This window comes from Emydura macquarii, unplaced genomic scaffold (genome assembly GCF_026122565.2).
Source record: "Emydura macquarii macquarii isolate MOO-44397 ecotype Brisbane River unplaced genomic scaffold, CSIRO-AGI_Emac_v2 contig_3080, whole genome shotgun sequence".
NCBI lineage: Eukaryota > Metazoa > Chordata > Testudines > Chelidae > Emydura > Emydura macquarii.
The window spans coordinates 19,027-39,767 of NW_027133217.1; the positions used below are offsets into that span (position 1 = coordinate 19,027).

Genomic DNA, 20,741 nt, shown 5'->3' on the forward strand with positions numbered 1-20,741 from the left:
TCTCAGAGTGTAAAATTGAGTGTTGGGTACTTATTAAAATTTTCAGAAGTTAGGGGGTACTTGCTACTTAAAAGGTTGAGAAACACTGGTATAGACACTTGCTACAATGACAAAAGGGGTTTTTCTGTTGTAGATAATCCATCCCCTTGAGAGGTGGTAGATAGATTGACGGAAGAATTTTTCTGTCAACTTAGTGGTGTCTATATCAGGGTTTAGGATGACAACTATGTCTTCCAGGGGTGTGAATTTTTCACACCCCCTGAGCAATGTAGCTAGGTTGACCTAAGTTTTAGGTGTAGCCAGGCCTTAAAATGAGAGAGAAGAATGGTGGGAAGTAATGTATGGAAGATGTTTTCAGGACTATAAAGTAAGATTTAATCAATTTCATATGTGCTTTAAGAATAAAAGTCCAAAATAGTTTTGTACATTACAAAAGCAGCATTAAGTATAACGAAAAGGCTATAGTAGAAAAAAATAAAACAAAAGCAGCAAGCAAACACACTACAAAGTTGATGTAAAGTGCATATCATTAGATCATATTATCTGCTGCCTTCAATCATGTTAGTCTATAAAGTATATCTGAAAGGCAGTTTGAGACAGATTCTATGTAAAACTGCATTGTACTGTACTTGCAAATGTTGCTTTTGCCATAAGAAGCCCACTGTTCTCTGTACTACTAAAATAAGACCAGTTTTTAAACTTACCATAATATTAGCTATTAGCTCTATAAGCAATTCTTTTTCTTCATGTGGGCCCAAAGTGCCACTTGGTGGGGAGACAGTAGCAGAGCAAAAAGCTGCCTGACTTCCGATAAGCTGTCAGATAGGACGAACATTTGAACAGTCAGTTAACTGTACCTGATGAAACCTACTCCATTCAAAATTCATCTTCAGATTGGAAATTATTATAAAGATGAAGCATAGAATCTATACATTTCAGGATAATGATAGATGTGGTATATAGAGTCCAGGCACACTTAACACACCCCTTAATTCCACTACTGTCAATAATTACTTAGAAGCTTTTGTCCATTACTTTTTTCTTAATAGTAATTATTATTATATTATGCACACTTTCTCCACACAGGTCTGCCTCCAAAGCCCAAATGTGGCATAAAGGCCCCAAACGAGGGATTTCTCAGTTACCTCTTAATATAATCACAAAAACAACGAGAGTCCTGTAGCACCTTAAAGACTAACACATGTCTGCGGGCATAAGCTTTTGTGGGCTGCAACCCACTTCATCAGATGTTGCAGCCCACGAAAGCTTATGCCCAGAGAAATTTGTTAGTCTTTAGGTGCTACTGGACTCTTGTTGTTTTTGCTGTATATAGACTAACACGGCTACCCCTCTGGAATATAATCACAGAATCATAAGTTAACTCCAATAAATCAATAGAATTCCTGATAAAGCATGACACTTTGTGTAACACACTGGCTAAGTGTATCCTGTCCCTTCTCTAGGGGCTGGTCAGCATAGAGAATAAGATCCATCTCTTGCTCCCACTTAATAGAGTTACTCGTGCAGCTGAAGGGGAGAGGACTGTGCCTTAAAGCAAGAGGTCCCAGGTTTAATTCCTGCTGATAACCAAGTTAGGGGGTCACTATACATAGGCTACATCACAGAAGCTATCTTCTTATTTGTAGTGTGATAGGGGCTGGGGTCTGTAGTTGCTATCTTGTGTCACCACTAACTGCCACACTAGAAAGTCACTTACCTCTTCCCAAAAGTATTTTGCTGACAGCAGTGTCTGGTTAAAGAGTCTGATGGTTGCTCGTGCTGGAACTCCCATATAAATTTCGTTGAACACTAGGTGACTAGACATCAGGCATGCTTGGGGGGTCTGAACTTCAACGAAAACAGGAAGATGACTGGAAATGGATACACAGATGGCCCAGTTTTACTGTGTGTAAATTCACTAACTACACAAGAAATTCTGGGAAGCATGATGGTATTGTTAGTTTAGCAATATTTGTTATGGAGTAGCTTGTTGATGTATTTTAAACCCTGTTCTGAGTGCTGCAGGTGTGGGTCATTGTCTGTGGTGTTTCAGGAGACAAATATCAAAACTAAAACATGGTGTAGAGGAAAACTTCCATTTTTTCCTCACCTTCCTTCTCCATTTTTGACAGCTAGCTCTAATACAGTCTGGAGACGTTGACATAGCAAGGCCTTGAACAGAACTGACACACTGCATTTTCCCAAAGGAGGTAATTCTCCATCAGACGGCTGAATTGTGAATGGGGATGCCTAGATGATAGAGGAAACAAATGTGAATGTCATTAGGAAGCTTGCTAGGTAGTGTAAAATGCTGAACCCAAGCTCTCCGTTTGGTAAGCTCTTTGCATATCATGCAGATAAAGATCCTGAGTTATTCAATATAGATATCAGTCAGGATAATGAGAATACAGCACATAACATTGTGGATCTTCCTCTGTTAGAGATAAGAAGTAACTTTTTATTAAATATATAAGGTCTCTCTTTTAGTTCTGCTAGACCGACCCATTCAGTCCAAGAAAGCTGGGCTTATAAAATGTATTTAGACCAAATTTTGGCCCCCCAAAATCATGTCCAACTCCTGCTGACTACAATAGGAATTACATGAACAACTCCAAGGGCAGAATTGTGCCTTTTTATGTTATAGAGACATATACCTAGAATGGTTCTTCATTTAAAAATAAAAAGCACTGATGCCAGAGTCTAGATGCCCTTGACCTTCTTTTAAAACACAAAGCATGACAAATCCAGCCACAAATCCCACCATATGCTAGCAGTAATCAGCTATCCTGTATAGCAACATATTAAAGAATACCCTATGCTCCTCAGCTTTAACCCTCAGCCACTGGTCTCCCTGTCCTCAAATCAGAGATTTATAGCATGCTCTGAAGGTCAACATATTCTGGTTATTACAGACCAAAGTGGGGAGTGTGTTCAAAAGCCAACAGGCCTTATGGGAAACATCCTGCCAGCAGCCCCTTCTCTTTTAAATCAAAGGATCTCCATTTTGCTTCTGCTGATCTTAACTACAGCTGTATAGCATGAAGAGAGACATGATCTTCCAAGTAGGTAAATTCCAGGACTTTATAGGTCAAAGACAACCTTAATCATAATCCAGAAACTCATGGGCAGCCAATTTAGATTACAAAGCACCAGTGTAATGTGCTATCTTAAAAAATTTCCAGCATCAGCCTCTAAAGATTTAATATGTACCCAAGGTAGAGCATGACAACAGCATGAATCACTATGTCCAGCAGGTCTTTCCCTTGAAAGAACAAGGGACCAAATCTGGTTTTCAATGAGGATGGCATAGATATACCTCCTACTTAATAACAGCTATGAATGTACCAAGCTTAACAGTACTAAAAATATTCTGGGGTGCTGGGCAGATAAATCTGGCACTGGGGACATGTACACAAGAACATTAGTGTGACCACCACCATTTAAAACCATGTCTAAGCTAGTTCTTGGCCCATAGGTACCATCTAAGATGACAGATTTCCTAGACAAACGATGGAGTCAAGAATGTGGATGGCATATATTTGACACAACATTCTCGGTGATCATAAACCATATTCTTGGTATGTTGTTGGGTATGAAGTTTTATAGTTGTTTTTGTGACAAATTTGCACTTTTTCAAATGTATTGTTTAATAACCATAAGGCCCAGTCCTGCAAGGTGCTGAGATCCTTGTTAACATCAGTGGGAGTTGAGGTCATTCACTTTCCCTAAGGACATGCTCAGAATATCCTAGAATTAGGCCAGCAGGGAATTTGTGCTAAGCACATTATAAATAGAAACAAAGAAAAATGGCAAAACATTATTGCATTTAATAAAACTTATGCTATACTTTCCGGATGAGCAAAATCAGGTTGTTCATCCTCAGTAGAAAAGTGAAAATTACTTTTCTGATTTGGAGGATGAATCTTAGTGCCCCTGCAACTGAGACACAAATAACGAAATGTAGCTGGCTCTGGGCAGGGTCAGTTAGATCAACACCAGTCTTATTAAAAAAAACTCTTGGAATAACTCACATCTTCATTCCTTTCAGCTAGGCAAGCTTGACTTTCTTGCATTCTCCACAATGCTGGCAATTGACTTAGGTTTTGAATCTCAAAGGTACTTAACACATTTTCTCCCAATTTAATCAAACCTAAGTGGAGTGATGGAACATTGATAGAGAGAGCTGGACCCTAGGACACCAAGAAATATACATTTAAAATGGATATCAACACCAAAACTGCCTGATTAAAAAGCATACATTAGCTAAGATTTGTGTTTACATTTACTTAAAACACAGTAGAAAGCAAGTTTCAGTATCTAATATAGAAGAAATCATAAAATCAACAAGAAAATATCCGTCTGCTGATTAATGTCTCACTATACTGAGATTTCATTGTGACCCAGGGAGTCCCTCAATGCCAAGTAACATAACTCACCTCAAGCCTGACACACACATTCCCCCAACACACTCTTGTCATAATCTGTATCTGAAAGGTGTCATGTAAGGTATCCTATGCAAACCGGTAACATGCTGGTCATTAATGTTACTGAATGATGAATGTATGGGTGGTATATAAAAAATTATGAATGTTTGCTGGAAATATTGTTGTTAAAAGGTGATTTGCAAACAGTGCATAAAGCATGTCCTAGACAAAGAAATGTGTTTAGCCTGTTTTCCTGTGTCTCCAGTGTAAATTGAGCCAGGTAATACCTCAGAGGACAATGAAAAGTACATCTACATATAAGATAAACAAACCACATCAAGCTAAATGCGTTGGGTGGGGGGGAGGCAGGAAGACAGCTTAATGATCACGATGCAACTGTTCTGGCTCTTTAAAGAGTGACAATAGATTCAGGCAAATATAAGCAGAAAGAGAGCCAGTTTGGCAGCCATCACCCGGCGGACAAAGGGGAGGCAGTACCCTTTGAGTTCATGAGAAGTGGATCCTCTTGGCCTGAAAACCAAGAGTAGCTGGAAATGCCTACTGGTGAGAAACCTGCTTAGACAAAGATTGTAACTTGCTGAAGTTATGTTTTAGTCACTAGAAAGTGTGTTATGTTTTTTGTTTTACTTGTAACCATATCTGTGTCTTCTATTCTTACTTATTATCATTTAAATATCTGGTTTTTGTCAAAGAATTTTGTTTTATTACAAAACCATCTCAGTGCTGTGTATTAAACTGAAGGGTGAAGTCCTCAGCTAAACTAACGGGATGATGTGTGTTCTGCCTCTTTGGAGGCAGCGAACTTAATAACTTCTGTCAGTATCCAATGAGAGGGACTGGACATTGCAGGGGAGACTGTTTGGGGGAGAGTCGGGACTGGAAGAGCTGTTGGTGTTATCCTGCAAGGAGTAACTAGGCTGGTGGAAATCAGGGTGAGGCCATTGTGCTGTGAACATGTTGCTGGTATCAGAGCACTGAGTCAAAACTGCACAGTATAGAAGCACTCAGGGTTAAAGGACAGGTGGTGAAAGAACCCGGTACTGGTCTGGGTGAATCCCCACAGTGTCACATTCATGTCAGTACTTCTATGTGAATTTAGTATTCCTGAAAAGGCTTATGATAACCCTAAAGACTGAAATCCTCTTTTCGGGCCTGAGCTAAAGCCCACTGAAGTCAATGGGAGACTTTCCATTAACTTCAGTGGGCTTTGGATTAGGCCCTTTCTGTAAAGAACATATATAGCACAGGGAGCAGCAGGGGAAGTCTGCCCATACTGCCTTAATCTGTAACTTCCCCATCCTGTGGGGCAGACTTCAAGAAGGCCCAGCCTCTCTGTCTGTAGCAGCAAATTGCAACGACAAAAGTTGCACCTGCAAAAATGAACTGCATGTATAAACTGCACTAACAACACAAATGTGAGCTACCTACCTAATTGTGCGCATAAACGGGATTACTCAGATTTGTTCTCATATTTTATTTGTGGGAGTACAAACTATATGCACAAAAAGGAGGCAGGCTCTTTAAAAGCCTTGTCCCCTTAAAAATCTAGCTTTATACTTTAACTCTAGGACAATCTCAGCACACTGCCTAAAACATAGAAAAATTACTAATTATTGATAATGGGTGTCAACTATGGGTCCTGTCTGTTCCCTCATAATAAGGTTGAAAAAGAGTTGAGCTGCTTGCATAGACAGTGCCATATAAATGTGGCTTACACTCAACTTGATGGCGTGCGTTTGTGTGTATAAAACCCAACAACATCTAATCAAATTCAAAATTTTCAGAAATGTTTTAGGCAGCCATGGGTAGATAGCTATAGACTCTGGTGAAAACTGGAAGAGGGAAAAGGGAGACACACTTAGCTCCTGGCATCTGGTTAGTGGACCAGCAGCTTTAACCACTTCTGTGACTGTCTCAAAGACAGATGGAAGAACTGGTTGATGGCAGCCATTAACACCTTCCAGCATAACAATACCCCCGTTTCAATTCTGCTTATCTTCCCAATATGGTGTAAAATGTTGAATGATTTATCTTCCAGACAGAAAGGAAAGAAATAAGAATGGGGGGAGATATATAGCCACCAGCATGGGGAGGGGAGAAGAATGCAGGGACCTTGGCAGGAGGGGAAGGATACAGAGCCCTTGGCATGGGGACAATAGGGTGGGTACACAGAACCCATGGCTTGGAGGACTCTGGTATGGAAGGCATGGGGGGAAGGTGAAACAGGGAGTAGAAGAGCCCCCTGGCATCAGGAGGGGAGAAAAGGTGGGCAGTGATATAGGGGGAGGAAGGAATGGAGGACACACATCCCCTGGAATGTGGCAGAGGGGGAGTGAAGGGGCATAGAGAGCATCTCGTAAGGGGGAGGGAAAATGGGAGACACCGGAATGGAGGGGAAAGGATGGGGTGCAAACAGAACCCCTGGCATGGGGTAGGTGGTGGTGGTGGGTTGCAAGGAGTCCCTGAAATAGAGAAAGAAGTAAGGGAAGCACACAGGGACCTTGTGGAGGGGAATGGAGGAATGTAAGAAGCCCTGATGTGTGCAATGAGCTCAGCTTTTAGAAGCAATGAAATGTGCAGCCCTCTAGTTTATGTACACCTATGACAGAAAGAGTGCTAACTAGTGATGAAACAAGGGATTTCCTCTAGGTATTGGACTGAGACCACCAATTCATTTCACATGGCCACTCAAGATAGTAACAGATGTCAGACACCAGTGATCTGGGTTGGATTTCAATGCCATCCAAAAGGTGGAAGGCTATATATATCATTACCAGCCCCCTTAGCCAGCCAGTTCTCCTGAAATTTTATATTTGTTCTCACCTTAAAAGCAGCCTCCACATGAAGTATAACTGGCTCTGCAGAGTGTTCAATTTTACACTGCAGGTTATGGCTGGCATATCCAGGTTTGCCTCCAGTAAAGTTCAATTCAAATTCACAGAATTCATTGGCTTCTAGAAAAGAAGTTTTTTCATCATCATCTTTTTTCCCCTTCTCCCCCCTTTTAAAAACAAACACACACAAGGCTAAAACCCCAAAGCCTTCAGAAGTCAATGGGAACACTCCCATTGACTTCCAGCTGTTTTGGATCAGGCCCTTATTTCACAAACATATGCTGACAACATCATGCTTCACTGCTTCTTTCTTAATGTAACACTTAACAATTAAAATATTTTTACTACTATTTATTTACAAAGCGCAGAAACTTTACCTAAAACTCCAGTATGAGGTTCAACTTCAACTATATCACATACACTGATTTTTCCCCATGTATATTTAATGGATGATTTGCTGTTATTCCACATCTAAAACAATTGAAAAATCAATTAACTAAATAATGCACTCTAAGCTTTCATAATAGTCTGCAAAATTCCAATATGTTGTCAATAATGCTGCCTTAGAAACAAGGTATTTCAGTGTTTACATTGTTTCATTTTTATCTTCAAAAGTGAACTCATGTCAAAACTTATCTGCCATAAACATGCTAACATCAATTCTAGGGTTTTATGGGTCAATCTAATTACTTGGGTGGCCTCTATCACCATAGTAAATGAGTATCTTCCCTGAAATGAATTGAAAACAAACAAAAACAAAAATCAACTGTTTAAAGCAACACTGATGGTTAAAGTTAAATCCAGAAAAGCATGGATATCCAAAGCTAATGTTAGAATATAGCAATGTATGTCCTCCAGTAACATCTATTGTACCTAGTTACGTGCACCAAACAACAACATAAAGTTAGAAGCAAACAAACCTTAAATGTTTTTTTTACATTTACGCCAATAAAGTTTTCTCCAGGGATGATAATGACATATGGTTCCAAAAGGAGTTGAAACGGTTCTGTTGATCCTTTAACTTCTATTTCCAGTGCAATCACATCATCTGTTTTGGATTCTGAATTTCCAAGCATCGCCTCTTTTTCTGAGCTGTGTGAGAAAATCAATTAGACTTACCAAGCAGATTTTGCATGTATATATTATCTGATCTAGTGGGTCTGATCTGCCTCTAACTTACCCTGGTGTGAATAAGATGTAACTCTATTGAAGCCAGGAAGTAAAACTGGAATCAGAAGAGAATCAGGCCAGAGTATTTAGTGGTTAGAATAGGACACTGGGAGTCAAGACACTGCTGGGTCCTGTTGCCTGGTCTGCTACCACATTTTCTTGCAATAATGGGAAAATGCTTAGATTGAAATTTTTAAATTGAGAGTGTCTCCATTTCTGGGTGTTTTAAACACCAAGTATCAGATTCTCTTTTTGGTTACACTGGTGTATATCTGGAAGCCAATGGATTTACTCTAGATATACATCAGTGTAACTAAGAGCAGAATTTGACCCCTAGGCTGTGACCTTCAGAGGTACTGAGCACTCCCAGCTCCCATTGACTTCGGCTGGAGTTGAAGGTACTCACCATCTCTGAACTCGGTATCTAAACTGGACACTCAAAAATTAAAGCATCCAAAATTACACGCTACTTGTGGAATTGTGGGCCCTAACCTTTTGTGCCTCAGCTAAATCATGATAACATTACCTTCCTTACAGAGATGTTGCCAGAATTAAATATTTCTAAAGCACTTTGAGCTCCACAGATGAAAAGCACAGTTCAAATACAAAGTGTTATTGATGTGTGAGCTCTGTGTGCACCACAGCTAAACTTTACTACTACCATTTTCTATAACAGGCCTCTTTTGCAATTGCTCATAAACTTCTCAAACTGTTCGAAAGGAAATTTTCCATGATAGGCCTCAACCCTTGGGATGAATATTTTTGGGCTGAGCTTTTTTTGAATTATGCAAATGTGTAAAATATAATCAATCATTCTTCCCCATATATTCTGATGGGCAACTTTGCAAATAGATAAGTCCGAAAAGGGTGAAGCTAGAAAGTTCAAACGTGGCTTACTATTTAATAAATCAGCGAGAACCAATGTAATATACAATCCTAAAGTGATTAATCAATAAACTAAGGAGACTGAATAAATACGGGGATGGCAATGGCAGATAAAGCCTCTTGGCTGTAGGTTTGAATTCAATCCTGGTTCGTGGTACTTGAAAACTGTAAATATCTGGTGACTGTGTTCACTGGTCTATATGAAACGAGTTTAGTCATCCCAGTTCAATTTCTAGTGAGCAGATATCCATGTCACAAAGACCACTATGACAATTGACAATAATGGCAAACTTGCTGGTAGTCTCAGCAGAAAGGCCATGGGATGAATGGGCGTGGAGACTGAATTAACCTCTTGCCCTCTGAGACATACTAAAGCATGTGGGGAAGCTTGCAATGATGCTGTCTGTGCTGCTATCTGTTCTGTGGATTAATTATTTAGAACTGTCAATCCAGCACCCATCACAAGCATTACAATTACTACAGAAATAAACAACCAACAATAAACTTAATGCTAATAATTTAGTTAAACTATTATATATCTGTTGCATGTCACTACTGCTTCTCAGCTTACCTAGGTGGCTCTGGGACGTCCCTCAGTACAATTTGAATCACACTATGATAATCTTTCAGCTATATGAAAGAGGACACAACATAAATCAATTATGATGAAGTATCCACCCCCCCCAAAATAATCAAGAATAACATTTAAAATGGGAGAAAATGGATGCAAAATAATCTATAATTAAAAGGTAAAGGATTAGAACTATATTGCATGGTTGCAAGAAAAATGCTCATTAATTCAGAGTCTCTCTTAATTTGCCCATGTTTATTACACACTGTAGAAAAATATCTGCAAGATTTCCCTAAATCAAGAATAAAATTACTCTAATGCCTTAACTGAAGTACTCTTCTATCCACCCCACCACTATCAAAATTCATAGGTCATCAAACCCCAAACAGGGTCTGAAAAAGAAGCACTGTTGTATCTGTTGCGGTACTAAACTTGAAGATGGCTCCTCCTTAATGCTAATAGTGTGTGAAGGAAGACATACAGTTGGACCTTAATCCTGTAATGTGTTGCAAAGAGCTCACTTTATTTATACATACTAGTAAGCTGAATATATCAATATGAGTCTGTGACACTGAGCCAAAAAGGGTTAAGCATTAGCAGACTAAAGGACCTAAATTCAACCTTTAAAGACATATTAAAAAGTACTAAAATAGCAATAAGGGCCATTCCTTACAAATAGTTAACAGTCATGTTAGACAGACTAAAGCTTTAAAATGCAAGTCTGTATTGTTAAAGAATTAGAAGTAAATACTAATTATATTTGTCTGTGTTTACCTATATCTTGATAGATGCTAAACTTTGGTTCCTATCTGTTACTATGTTTTATCAATTCAGAGATCAAAAGGGAATATTAACATGTAGATGAAACCTGGATGTAATAGTATCATTGTCTTTATTTCTCTTTAAAGTTTGTAACTTGAGTGGGATGAGGTAGGTAGTTACCTTATGCTAATCAATGCAGCTAATCACTGGTGTGTGCCTAGGAAATAGCGATTTAACTTCAAAACAACCATATACATTCTTCACCCAAGGGGACTCCCTGCTTTGTTACCTACTGTCAAGAGGCTATCTAGTGTGGCAGAGGACTATAAAGGAAGCTGGTCAGGGAAGCTGAGTCACAAGACTGAAGTCACCAGCTCCAGTCTGGATTACCCTGCTAATTCTTATGGAAGAATTTGAACAAACTATATATATGGATTGCTTATTGGTTTATAATTTATGGAACTGATTCTGAAAGAACTTTTTGTAACTCAGCAGCTCACTATCTCTACTATGAAACTGACCTAAGAAATTTATTCATGTCTGTATGCATAATGATCTCTTAATCATTACTCTTTCTCTTTTCTTTTTTAATAAATCTTAGTTTAGTTAAGAATTGGCTGTAACCATGTATTTGGATAAGATCTGAAATATTCATTGAACTGGTGGGTAATTAATGAGTCTGATCTCTTGGGATTGCTAGAACTTTATATATGATGAACAAGACTTTCAGTAATTCTCATATTTGACTTGGCTGTCTGGGTGGGAACTGTGACCTGTGTGTGCCTAGGGCAGCCCACCTGAACATGCCAAAGTCAGGGGTGGCTGCAAAATGAAGAACAGATTCTCCCAAAACTGGTGGCTAACACTGAATTTAGATTCACCAACCAGTCACAAAAACTGCTCCTGATTACCCACATTGGTTATCAAGAAGCCCAAAAAAGAAATCACACAATCCCCTTTATTGCATTTCAGTCTCTGGCTCCCAATCAGCAACTAGGTCCGGTAAAGAGATAAGTTATTTAAAAACTCCATTCACTTTACCAAAATGTTCTTCTGATCCCCATAGGGTCAGCCATGTTACCAGATCCATGTTAGTTTGGATCTTACCCAAAAATACCACCCTGCCAGTCAATCCTTTAGTATCTAAAGCTAAAGGTTTATTATAAAAGAAAATAAACTAACAAGAAGAGAGATGTTAAATTATTAAAGCAATCTGATATATACAAATGACTTCGAAGTCCATATATATCAGATTCTTAGCAGTATTGGGGAGTTTGCAGGCTTGTACTGTTCCTTTGGAGTACATCCAATACCTGGATGGGTCTGTCAGTCCTTTGTTTCAAAGCTTCAATTATAGAGAAGTTGATACAGAGGTAAGAAACAGTCATGAAGACAAGATGGGGATAGTGCAGCTCCCTTTTATATTCTTTGCCATGTGGCTTGTCCCAAACACAGCACATGGGCATAGAAAAGCACTTGGAGTCCCCTGTCCACAGGCATGTCCCTAGATGTCTTGATGACTCATAGGCATAGCCCCTGGCTTCTCTCCCTAGGTGCATTGTATAGCTGATTGCCTTTGATGGACCTCAAGCAGGCTGGATAGGGCTGATGCTAATCTGTTAGGGGTGTCACCCAGTAGCACAGCACAAGTTTTAGATACAGACATATCACATATTCATAACTTACAGCACAAAGATGATACATACATATAGATAAGCTTATCATATTTAGCAAATAACTTTTCCATTGATATCTTACCTAGCATATTTTATAAGATTCATTACAATTTTGTCATATTGGTATTAATAATATTATTAATGAACACTCTGTCTGAAATATGAGTCACAGCAGCCCAAGGCTGGATTGCTTTAAGGAAGCTGTGTTTTGGCTTCTGGGTAACCAATAAGGTATTGTAGAAGTGGTTTTATTGCTGGCTTGGTGAATCTAATTATTAGAATAAATACCAGTTTTGGGGATCATCTGCCCTATTCTTTGCAGTTTGTTCTGCCTGAGCAATCTCAGTGTGCCACCCCTAGGGACCATGGTCACAGAGTCATTTTATCGTTTCATTAAAGAAACATTACTAAGTTTTCTATTAATCGTATTAAGATCTTTTTAAAACAACAATGAATTCCTTTTCCAGTCCTGTCTAGGCATCTATATGTTCAGAATCTCCACTGTATTGGAGTACCCCAACTCTGAACCTAATCTGTTTGGATCAAGTTTTTTTAAATACAAGCCAAATTAAGCCAATTCTGCTCTCATGCCACTGTAAATCAGGAGTATCTCCGATTAACTTAAATAGAGTTGAATCAGTATAAAACTGAGATCAGAATCAGGCTCAATATATTCCAACCAAAACATAATTTAATAACACTGTAGATTTTGCAGCATCGCATCAGTTGATTAAATTTAATTAAAAAATCTCTACAGCAAGAGTTTTATGACTTGCATAAAAATACACAGTTGGAGTTTATAGAAAACAAGAAATCTTGACCAGTACCTCCTGTGGAGCATAAGTAAGAATAAACTCGTGATCAGTGTGGGGCTGCAGAACTCCCAGGTTAGGATTTAGCGAGAAAGCTGACTCTACATCTAGGTGGTACTTGACCTTCGCAAAATCCCCAGTTTCTTCAGGCATTAATGGTTGCAGATTAGGCTTCATTATCTGCCAGTGAAAAGGAAGTTCCACATGGCTAGAAAGAGATTAATAAACTGAAAACGACTATAATACCAAATGTATAGATAGATATTTTTTTTCTGTAAGATCATAGTATAAAATTGTACCACAGTCCACAATATCCTTTTTCTTAAAGATCATGAAAAAAGTGATCTATTAGTTTTTGTTAGTCACAAAACTGACAGGATTGTATAGGAAGGTTGTAACAGTGGAAGCCATGATAAACTATAAAAGTATGGAAGAACTGTTAGCACAGGATGTGGCTAAACTGGAGAGAGTCCAGAGCTAAGCAACAAAAATTATAAAAGGTTTAGAAAACTTGTCCTATGAGGAAAGGTTAAAAAACTGGCAATATTGAGTTGAGAAAAGAAGACTGAGGGGGGACCTGATAACAGTCTTCAGATATGTTAAGGGCTGTTATAAAGTTAAGTGTGATCAACAGTTCTCCATGTCCAGTGAAGGTAAGACAAGAAGTAATGATTTGCTGCAAGGGAGATTTAGGTTAGATATTAGGAAAAATATTTCTAACTATAAAGGATAGTTAAATACTAGAATAGGTTAATAAGAGAGGCTGTGGAGGCTTTTAAGAACAAGTTAGACAAACACATGTCAGAGATGGTCTAAGTATACTTAATCCTTCTTCAGTGCAAGAGGATGGACTAAATGGTATCTTGAGATCCCTTCCACCCGTACATTTCTGATTGTACCTTTCTTATAATGTAATGCAACATTTAGGTGACAGCAGTAGCTTTTGCTGACATTAAACTTTTCTCTTTCTGAAATCTCATCCAAAACCCAATGAAAATATTCCCACTGACTTCAGTGAGTTTGGACTATACCGCTAGCTATTATATAGATATGTTTCTGTATTTAGTCGTAATATGAGGTCAGGCTTAGGCCCTCGACATATAAATAAATGACTATGCATTGTTAGCCATTCAGAGCCGCTTAACTGGAATGCAATCAATAAGAATATTTGCTTAATTGAGTTGTTTCATCAGCAATTTTTTGTAATTTATTAAAAGGCTTTAAAATCCATTTCACTGTGACATCTAAAACCACAATAGGTATGGCAGGAAGTTGATATTTTAATTTCTGAGTGTAAATGAGGTGAAACTAAAAGAACAAGGGCAATTTTTACATTGCCTGGTATGACAGAAACTATAAAACTATTCTTTACAGTTACCTATTTACTACTACGCTGTACGTGAGTTTGTTTCATACAGTACAGGTTTGTTTCATACAAATGCTTACAATAAAAGTGCAGTGACTGTGTCAGTACAATTAAAATGTTCAGAAAATATGAGGCTGGAACCTCAGCAGGCGGGAATCAGTATAGCAATGGAGCTCTGCCAATTTACACTAGTTGAGGATCTGGCCCGTTGTTTATAAATCCAAACGCAATTCTCTGTCACTTTTCCTTTTGTCCAAGTACAGTTTCCATATCAGATTCTGCATTTCAGTAAAGACAATACAGTCAGTAAGGATTTATATTAGTGTAACTGAGATCAGTATCTGGCCCACTGATGCCTTGGTTATCTACAAACCCTAACTTCATTTACCAGAAATATTCCATTTATTATTATTTCATTACAGCAATGCCCAGTGGCACCAATCAGGATTGGGGTCCCATTGTGCTAGGCACAATATAAATGCACTTTAAGATGTGGTCCTTATCCCAAACAGAGTATATAATTTAATCTGTTAGGATGTAGGTGTTCCCACTAAGATTGTTTTGTCCCCAACTCTTTCATTCACAAATCTTCGGGGCTGTGGGGATATAGTACAAAGAGATGACAATGTATAAAATATGGCAGAAGATCAGCCATTCAGTCAGTAGTGTGATCTGTGGCTGTCTTTAGCAGTCTGATATATGTATATTGTGCCCATCGCTGTTATTGCAAACAAGAATAACATTTATCCATACTTCTGATTAACTGCATAAGATTTCCCCAACCTGGCAGCTTCTTGTTGCCACAATCTAACAGAACAGTGTAACACATATTAGGTCATAAAACAACACTGTACAGTCCTAACATTCTATTATAATATTACTAGCAGCTACGTACGTAGAATTTCTTATAAGAAGCTGCTTCTCTGTTGTGGCATGTGGATTTTGGGGGTCAAAACATATGAGGTGCTGTGCTGCTATGTCTGTAGGTTCACCAGGGACAGGGTGGCTTTCTCCACCAGTGACAGATAAAAGCTCCAAAGCTACCAGCTGTCCAGTTCCTGCAAGAAAATAAATATGAATCACTGTTCACTATATGGCAGTTAATTTTATTCACACCCCTTGCTTATTCACGACCATACCTATAGCAATGGACACTGCTGATAAATCTGGGTTTTCCTCAGCTTTCAGAGCTCCAACATGCCAAGACTACCTTCCTGACTTCATTTCACTGCCAAACTACACCAATATATACAGATATTTTCCTTATGAATTTAAAACATTTTGGGGTTTCAGGGCCAGCTCATCAGCTGGTGTAAACTGGTATGATTTGGTGTTCTACTGAAGTCAATTGAGCTATGAGAGTTCAGTTTAAACCAGCTGAGAATTTGATTCCCAATCTTTATCACAGGAAATAACCAACTAAAAAAAGAGTTGTATATTAACAACTACTGCTAATAGTAAAATCTTTTGCACTGCTGCAAACTTTTCAATACAAAACTAGTAATATGATAATTATGCAGCCTGGAAATTATGTATAATTTCTAAAGTATTCATAAGCCCTTTGTAAGAAAAGCATTTAGGATAAAAATCAAAAGATTCAGTTAGTTAAGCAAACTTAACACATAGCTTAAGGCTTGGAATGTCACAATACATGTTTCAAACCCAAATGCACTTCTGTCCCACAAAAGCTGGAATGTTACAGTTTGTCACTGTATCATAAATTCTATTCTATGATTCTAAATCTTGATTCTTGAGTCCATGCCAAATGGTGTAAGTCTAATGGAATGAATCACGTTATTTTAAGTTTTATCCCTAGCTATTTCCCCTTATTTTAGGCCTTTCTCACATAGTTTAAAGGCCAGCATCACACATTTGACCTTATCAAGTTAAGAGGTATGGCCTTGATGCAGTCGGGATTCCAAATACTTCATATAGTAGGATAGTGTAATAATAATAAAATACTTAGAGGTTCAAGATGCTTTGCAAACACTGATTATCCATTGATTTAAACATGATTAAATCAGCCTGTGCTTTCAGCTTTATACAATATCACAAAACACATTAGAAACAAACCTGTAACTGTGATGTCATTGATCTGGCAATTATCACAAACAATGGTGTATATTTGCTTCAAGTTTTCAGGAGAAGATGGGGAAAACATTACCTAAAAGAGACGTTTACACACAATATAATAGTAGTGCCCATAACTAATTTCACGCAATTCTTAGACTTCTATACAGAGATGTTTATTACAGGAACACTCTAGTGATTAATTAATCAATTATAAAACTTTACATATTTCATAAAAAGTCTCCAATGGTCAGATTCTGCTCTCAGTTACTTTGAGGTAAATCAAGAGTAGGTCCACTGAATTCAATGGTGTCGCACCAATATAAATGAGGACAGAATCAAGGGATAAATATACTGCGAGAGATGTCTGTGAATTGAAAGTGTGTATATCATGTAGAGATCACTATCACTGTTATTCATCCATCCCTGTGAGATGGTTCTATGCCCGTTCAACCGATCAGCACTCTGCAGAAGATCGATGTCTAATCTGGATCTGAGAACACGGGAAAGCACAGCAAGGAAAGTGGTAGCATCAGCAAGATCTACACTAACAGGAGTGTCCCTCTTAGAAAAGAGCACAATTGTCATTCAAAAGTGGAGCATAAGTGTCTGCAGGCATGCAACAAAGGAATTTATGCTCCAAAAGGAAAGAGGAGGCGAGAGTGCCCTTCCTTCCCAAGGAACAAAACATTAAACACTAATTACTAACCTCTAATAATGTCGCTTGACCTGGACCTAGCTCAAAAACAGCAGGTCGGATCCCGAATGGACCTTGCTCCACAAAACCAATTGTTGCAACAGCCTTGAAGAGAAAAAAATAAAATAAAATTGATCATGTTGGGTTTTTGTAGTCAGTTGTTTAGAATAGGTGACATCCTGTAACAGCCTAAACTTTTTTCTTTTCATATAATTCTTCTTCTTTTTAAATAAATCTCAAAGGTAAATACCATTGCTTAATTGGAAAAAACCCTTGTGGTTTTCTGGGTTACCTGGGGGGAACAAAGGGCAGGAAGGGTGCTATTGTCACAATCAAGTGGAAGATACAAGGGGCCTTTTCTGAAGTTTAGAGCAGCCTGTATAACCTCAAGCCAACCCTGCAGATTGTTGCTGGTCCACAAGTTCTTTATTCTTTGAGATACCTTTACTGTGTCCAATGATTCCTTCCAGTCACTTACCCTGAAATTAGGAGGTGGCCATAATTTCTTTGGCATTATACAAAACTTTCCATTACTGGACCCTTCATTTCTGCACACGAATTCTGTCATTTTTACTCCTCCCACAAGGCAGGAGCCACAATCAATGATGCGAGGCACTGCAACAAACAATGCAGCAAAGGAAAATACACATGTAATGAAGGCTTACTGCAGGAAAAATGGTTATTTAATCAATTACTCTTTAAACATTAATTTTACTGAATATGAATTATTAAGACTCTAAAAGATGCTAAACACTTTAAATCCTTATTTTAAAGGCGTAGCCATTTGAGCTGTAACTTGCTATAACTCCCCCATATTAGAGACAGTCAAGACCCTTTCAAAATCAGGAACCTAAAGTTTAACAGAAACTACAGAGTCCTTATAGCATATGATATTCTCTACCCACATGTTAATACAGGAGGTGGTCTTTTAGCTTCTATAGGGATTAGAAGAGGATATGGTGCTTGCGTCTCCACTAGTATATAATCTTCATAATCTGCTAAATATTCAGGAATAAATTGGATTGTGTACTGGCAGGTCATCCCAGGAGCAACAATTCCTCCCTCTCCTGGAAATTTTCCTAGGAAAGAAAATGCAGGTGATTCAAAATTTCAAATACAAAAGTCGTTCTATGAATTTATGTCCATATTCTGCCCTTTGAAAGTTGCTCACAATGAGCTCTTAATATATACTGTTTTAGACAATTTGCCATAAGTGGAGTGACCATAAAAGAGCCTGACCCTGCAGTCCTTATACATTGGTGGCTCCCTCTGATGTCAATGGGCAGTAAGGGACTCTTTACAGTGATTTCAATGGGCACTGAATTAGGCCCTACATGAGTTTTTGCAGTCTCAGATTAGACACCATTTCTTTTGTTTCAATCTGATCTCACAACATTTCATTTTTAATTAGACCATTACAGTCTCAGACTTCTGTTTGGGAATTTCATGTAGACTGTCCTGGAGAGGTGAGACAACCTCCAACCTCTTAGACGTGATATGATACTCTGTATGAAATTAAGATTCTACCCACCTGGATCCCATTGTACAGGGAAGACACTCAAAATCAATGTACTATTTTTAAGTAGACCAATAAGTTCTTATACAATTTTGCAACTTCAGAGCTAGTCCAGCAACTTACCCAGCCCTATGGCGAAGGCTGAAGTAGAGGGAGGGATAACTCTTATATGGCGACACACTGAAGTCATGTTCTGCAGCTCTATAGTCATCTTCATTAAAAAACAAAACAAAACCAAATAACACTTATGTACCACTGTTTATCTTCATCGTACTCTGCAAACAGCAGTGAATTAATTCTCACAACATGCCTAAGAGGTAGGTATTTTGTAGATCAGAAAACTGAACATTTTTGTCACCATTTGATGTAAAGGGCATGTCACCCAAAAGCAACCTGAGGTTGAAGGTTCCATTTTGTATTTGTTGGGGGAAGTTCTGGTTGTGATTGAAAGTGAGGAAAATGAAGTTCATGAGAGTTTTGTTAACTATGTGGAAGTCTGCAAGGGGTGGGGGAACTATGCTGGTCATGGAGAGACGTCAAGTTTCTCAGAAGTAGAATTAATTCTTTGTAGATGAAAAAGGTCTTACCTCATAAACCTGACCAACTTCATACTCAGAAAACAAAACAGTGGGCGGGGTAGCTAGAAACACAGGAACAGACTGAGGATCACTGAAATAAATAATGAAAGAGACTTTGAGAAACATGCAGTCAGTAATTTACCTATGCCTAAGAATGTCCTGATTGCAACTATTAGCAAGAACAACATCATCATAAAAACCTTGTAACATATTATTTCTGAAAGATTATAACCAAGATACACAGGAGAAAATACTGTTCTTGTTAAACTGGTGTAAATCCAGAGTACCTCCAAAGCTAACCTCTCTGCAGGACCAGGATTTGAGTCAAGAGTCAAAGTATGTACCTTTCATCAAATGGCACTTTTCTTTCTGCTATCATCCGTTCTACCTTCTTCTGAGGAAAAATAAGAGATTTGCCTCCATTAAGAGTATTTGGTGGAAAGAAGCGGGGATTCCTCAGGTAATTGTGTCGGTTCTCAAGTCTGGCAAGGTAAGCGCGGTCTTGTTCTCTATCTGCTTTGTACATATTATCTTTCCAGACTGATTTGTGCAAGGAGCTAGATTTCTTTGAAACAAACAAAGAATGTGATGCAAAATTCAGTGTCAAATACTGCAGTTTTTGGGGGAGGGGTTATACAAAATAGCTATTCCTGATTACTTAGACTTTATGTAGCAGTAAAGAATTTTACACTCAGCAAACTACTGTATTCTTCTCTTCTCCAACATGGAAAACAACTACTTACACCAAAACAGCAATGTGCTAGGACTCGCCTCTTTCTACAGGAATAGCGATAAGTCCTAAACTGACAGGCTAAAAAGAATCTCTGAAATATACCTTACTTGATGGTTTCTTAGTCTGATGTCTAGGCTCAGAAGTTGAAGACAGCGTTAAAGTGGATAAAGATACATCTGGCAGACTATCTAATGTTTTCCTCAAGTGTGGGATTTCTGTCTCTTTCTGATCCCTTGGACTTGTAGAAATGAGCTGTTTAAAACTAAACGTCTCCTTGATATAGTCAGGCTCTGATTTTCCTGCAGTTCAAAGACAAGTATTGACATTTTCTGAGCAATAAGGACAAAATATTAATTATAAAAACTTACAATAAGGAGAGAAACGTTATTAATAATACAAGACTAGTCTTGGAGTTAGAAACAAACTACATATTTAAGTGCTGTAGTATTTCATCCATATTTACAGTTTATTTTGTACAAGTGGGTTGATCTGTTTCAATCATAAACCATACTGACAATCTTTAGGACAGAAACTTTATAATGATCAAAATAACATCATAATAATAATTAATAATGATGCTTTCAATAAAAGATATTACCTCAACTACCTTCTCTCTCTAATATCCT

At 38.2% G+C, this 20,741-nt stretch overlaps 1 protein-coding gene across 1 annotated transcript in view; it reads right to left on the bottom strand.

The window, feature by feature from the left end:
* The window catches only part of LOC137141510 (deleted in lung and esophageal cancer protein 1-like), a 43,199-nt gene that overhangs the window by 16,122 nt on the left and 6,336 nt on the right, over positions 1–20,741 (bottom strand). The window contains exons 5-22 of the mRNA XM_067530397.1: positions 20,218–20,414; positions 19,727–19,947; positions 19,392–19,473; positions 18,928–19,015; positions 18,194–18,367; positions 17,767–17,903; positions 17,301–17,393; positions 16,595–16,685; positions 15,417–15,579; positions 13,171–13,363; positions 9,906–9,964; positions 8,200–8,371; positions 7,657–7,750; positions 7,269–7,399; positions 4,032–4,190; positions 2,111–2,250; positions 1,718–1,871; positions 705–815 (exon numbers count right to left, since the gene is read on the bottom strand). Of these exons, the coding sequence (XP_067386498.1) occupies positions 705–815; positions 1,718–1,871; positions 2,111–2,250; positions 4,032–4,190; positions 7,269–7,399; positions 7,657–7,750; positions 8,200–8,371; positions 9,906–9,964; positions 13,171–13,363; positions 15,417–15,579; positions 16,595–16,685; positions 17,301–17,393; positions 17,767–17,903; positions 18,194–18,367; positions 18,928–19,015; positions 19,392–19,473; positions 19,727–19,947; positions 20,218–20,414 (2,459 nt within the window). The remainder of the gene's footprint in view (positions 1–704; positions 816–1,717; positions 1,872–2,110; positions 2,251–4,031; positions 4,191–7,268; positions 7,400–7,656; positions 7,751–8,199; positions 8,372–9,905; positions 9,965–13,170; positions 13,364–15,416; positions 15,580–16,594; positions 16,686–17,300; positions 17,394–17,766; positions 17,904–18,193; positions 18,368–18,927; positions 19,016–19,391; positions 19,474–19,726; positions 19,948–20,217; positions 20,415–20,741) is intronic.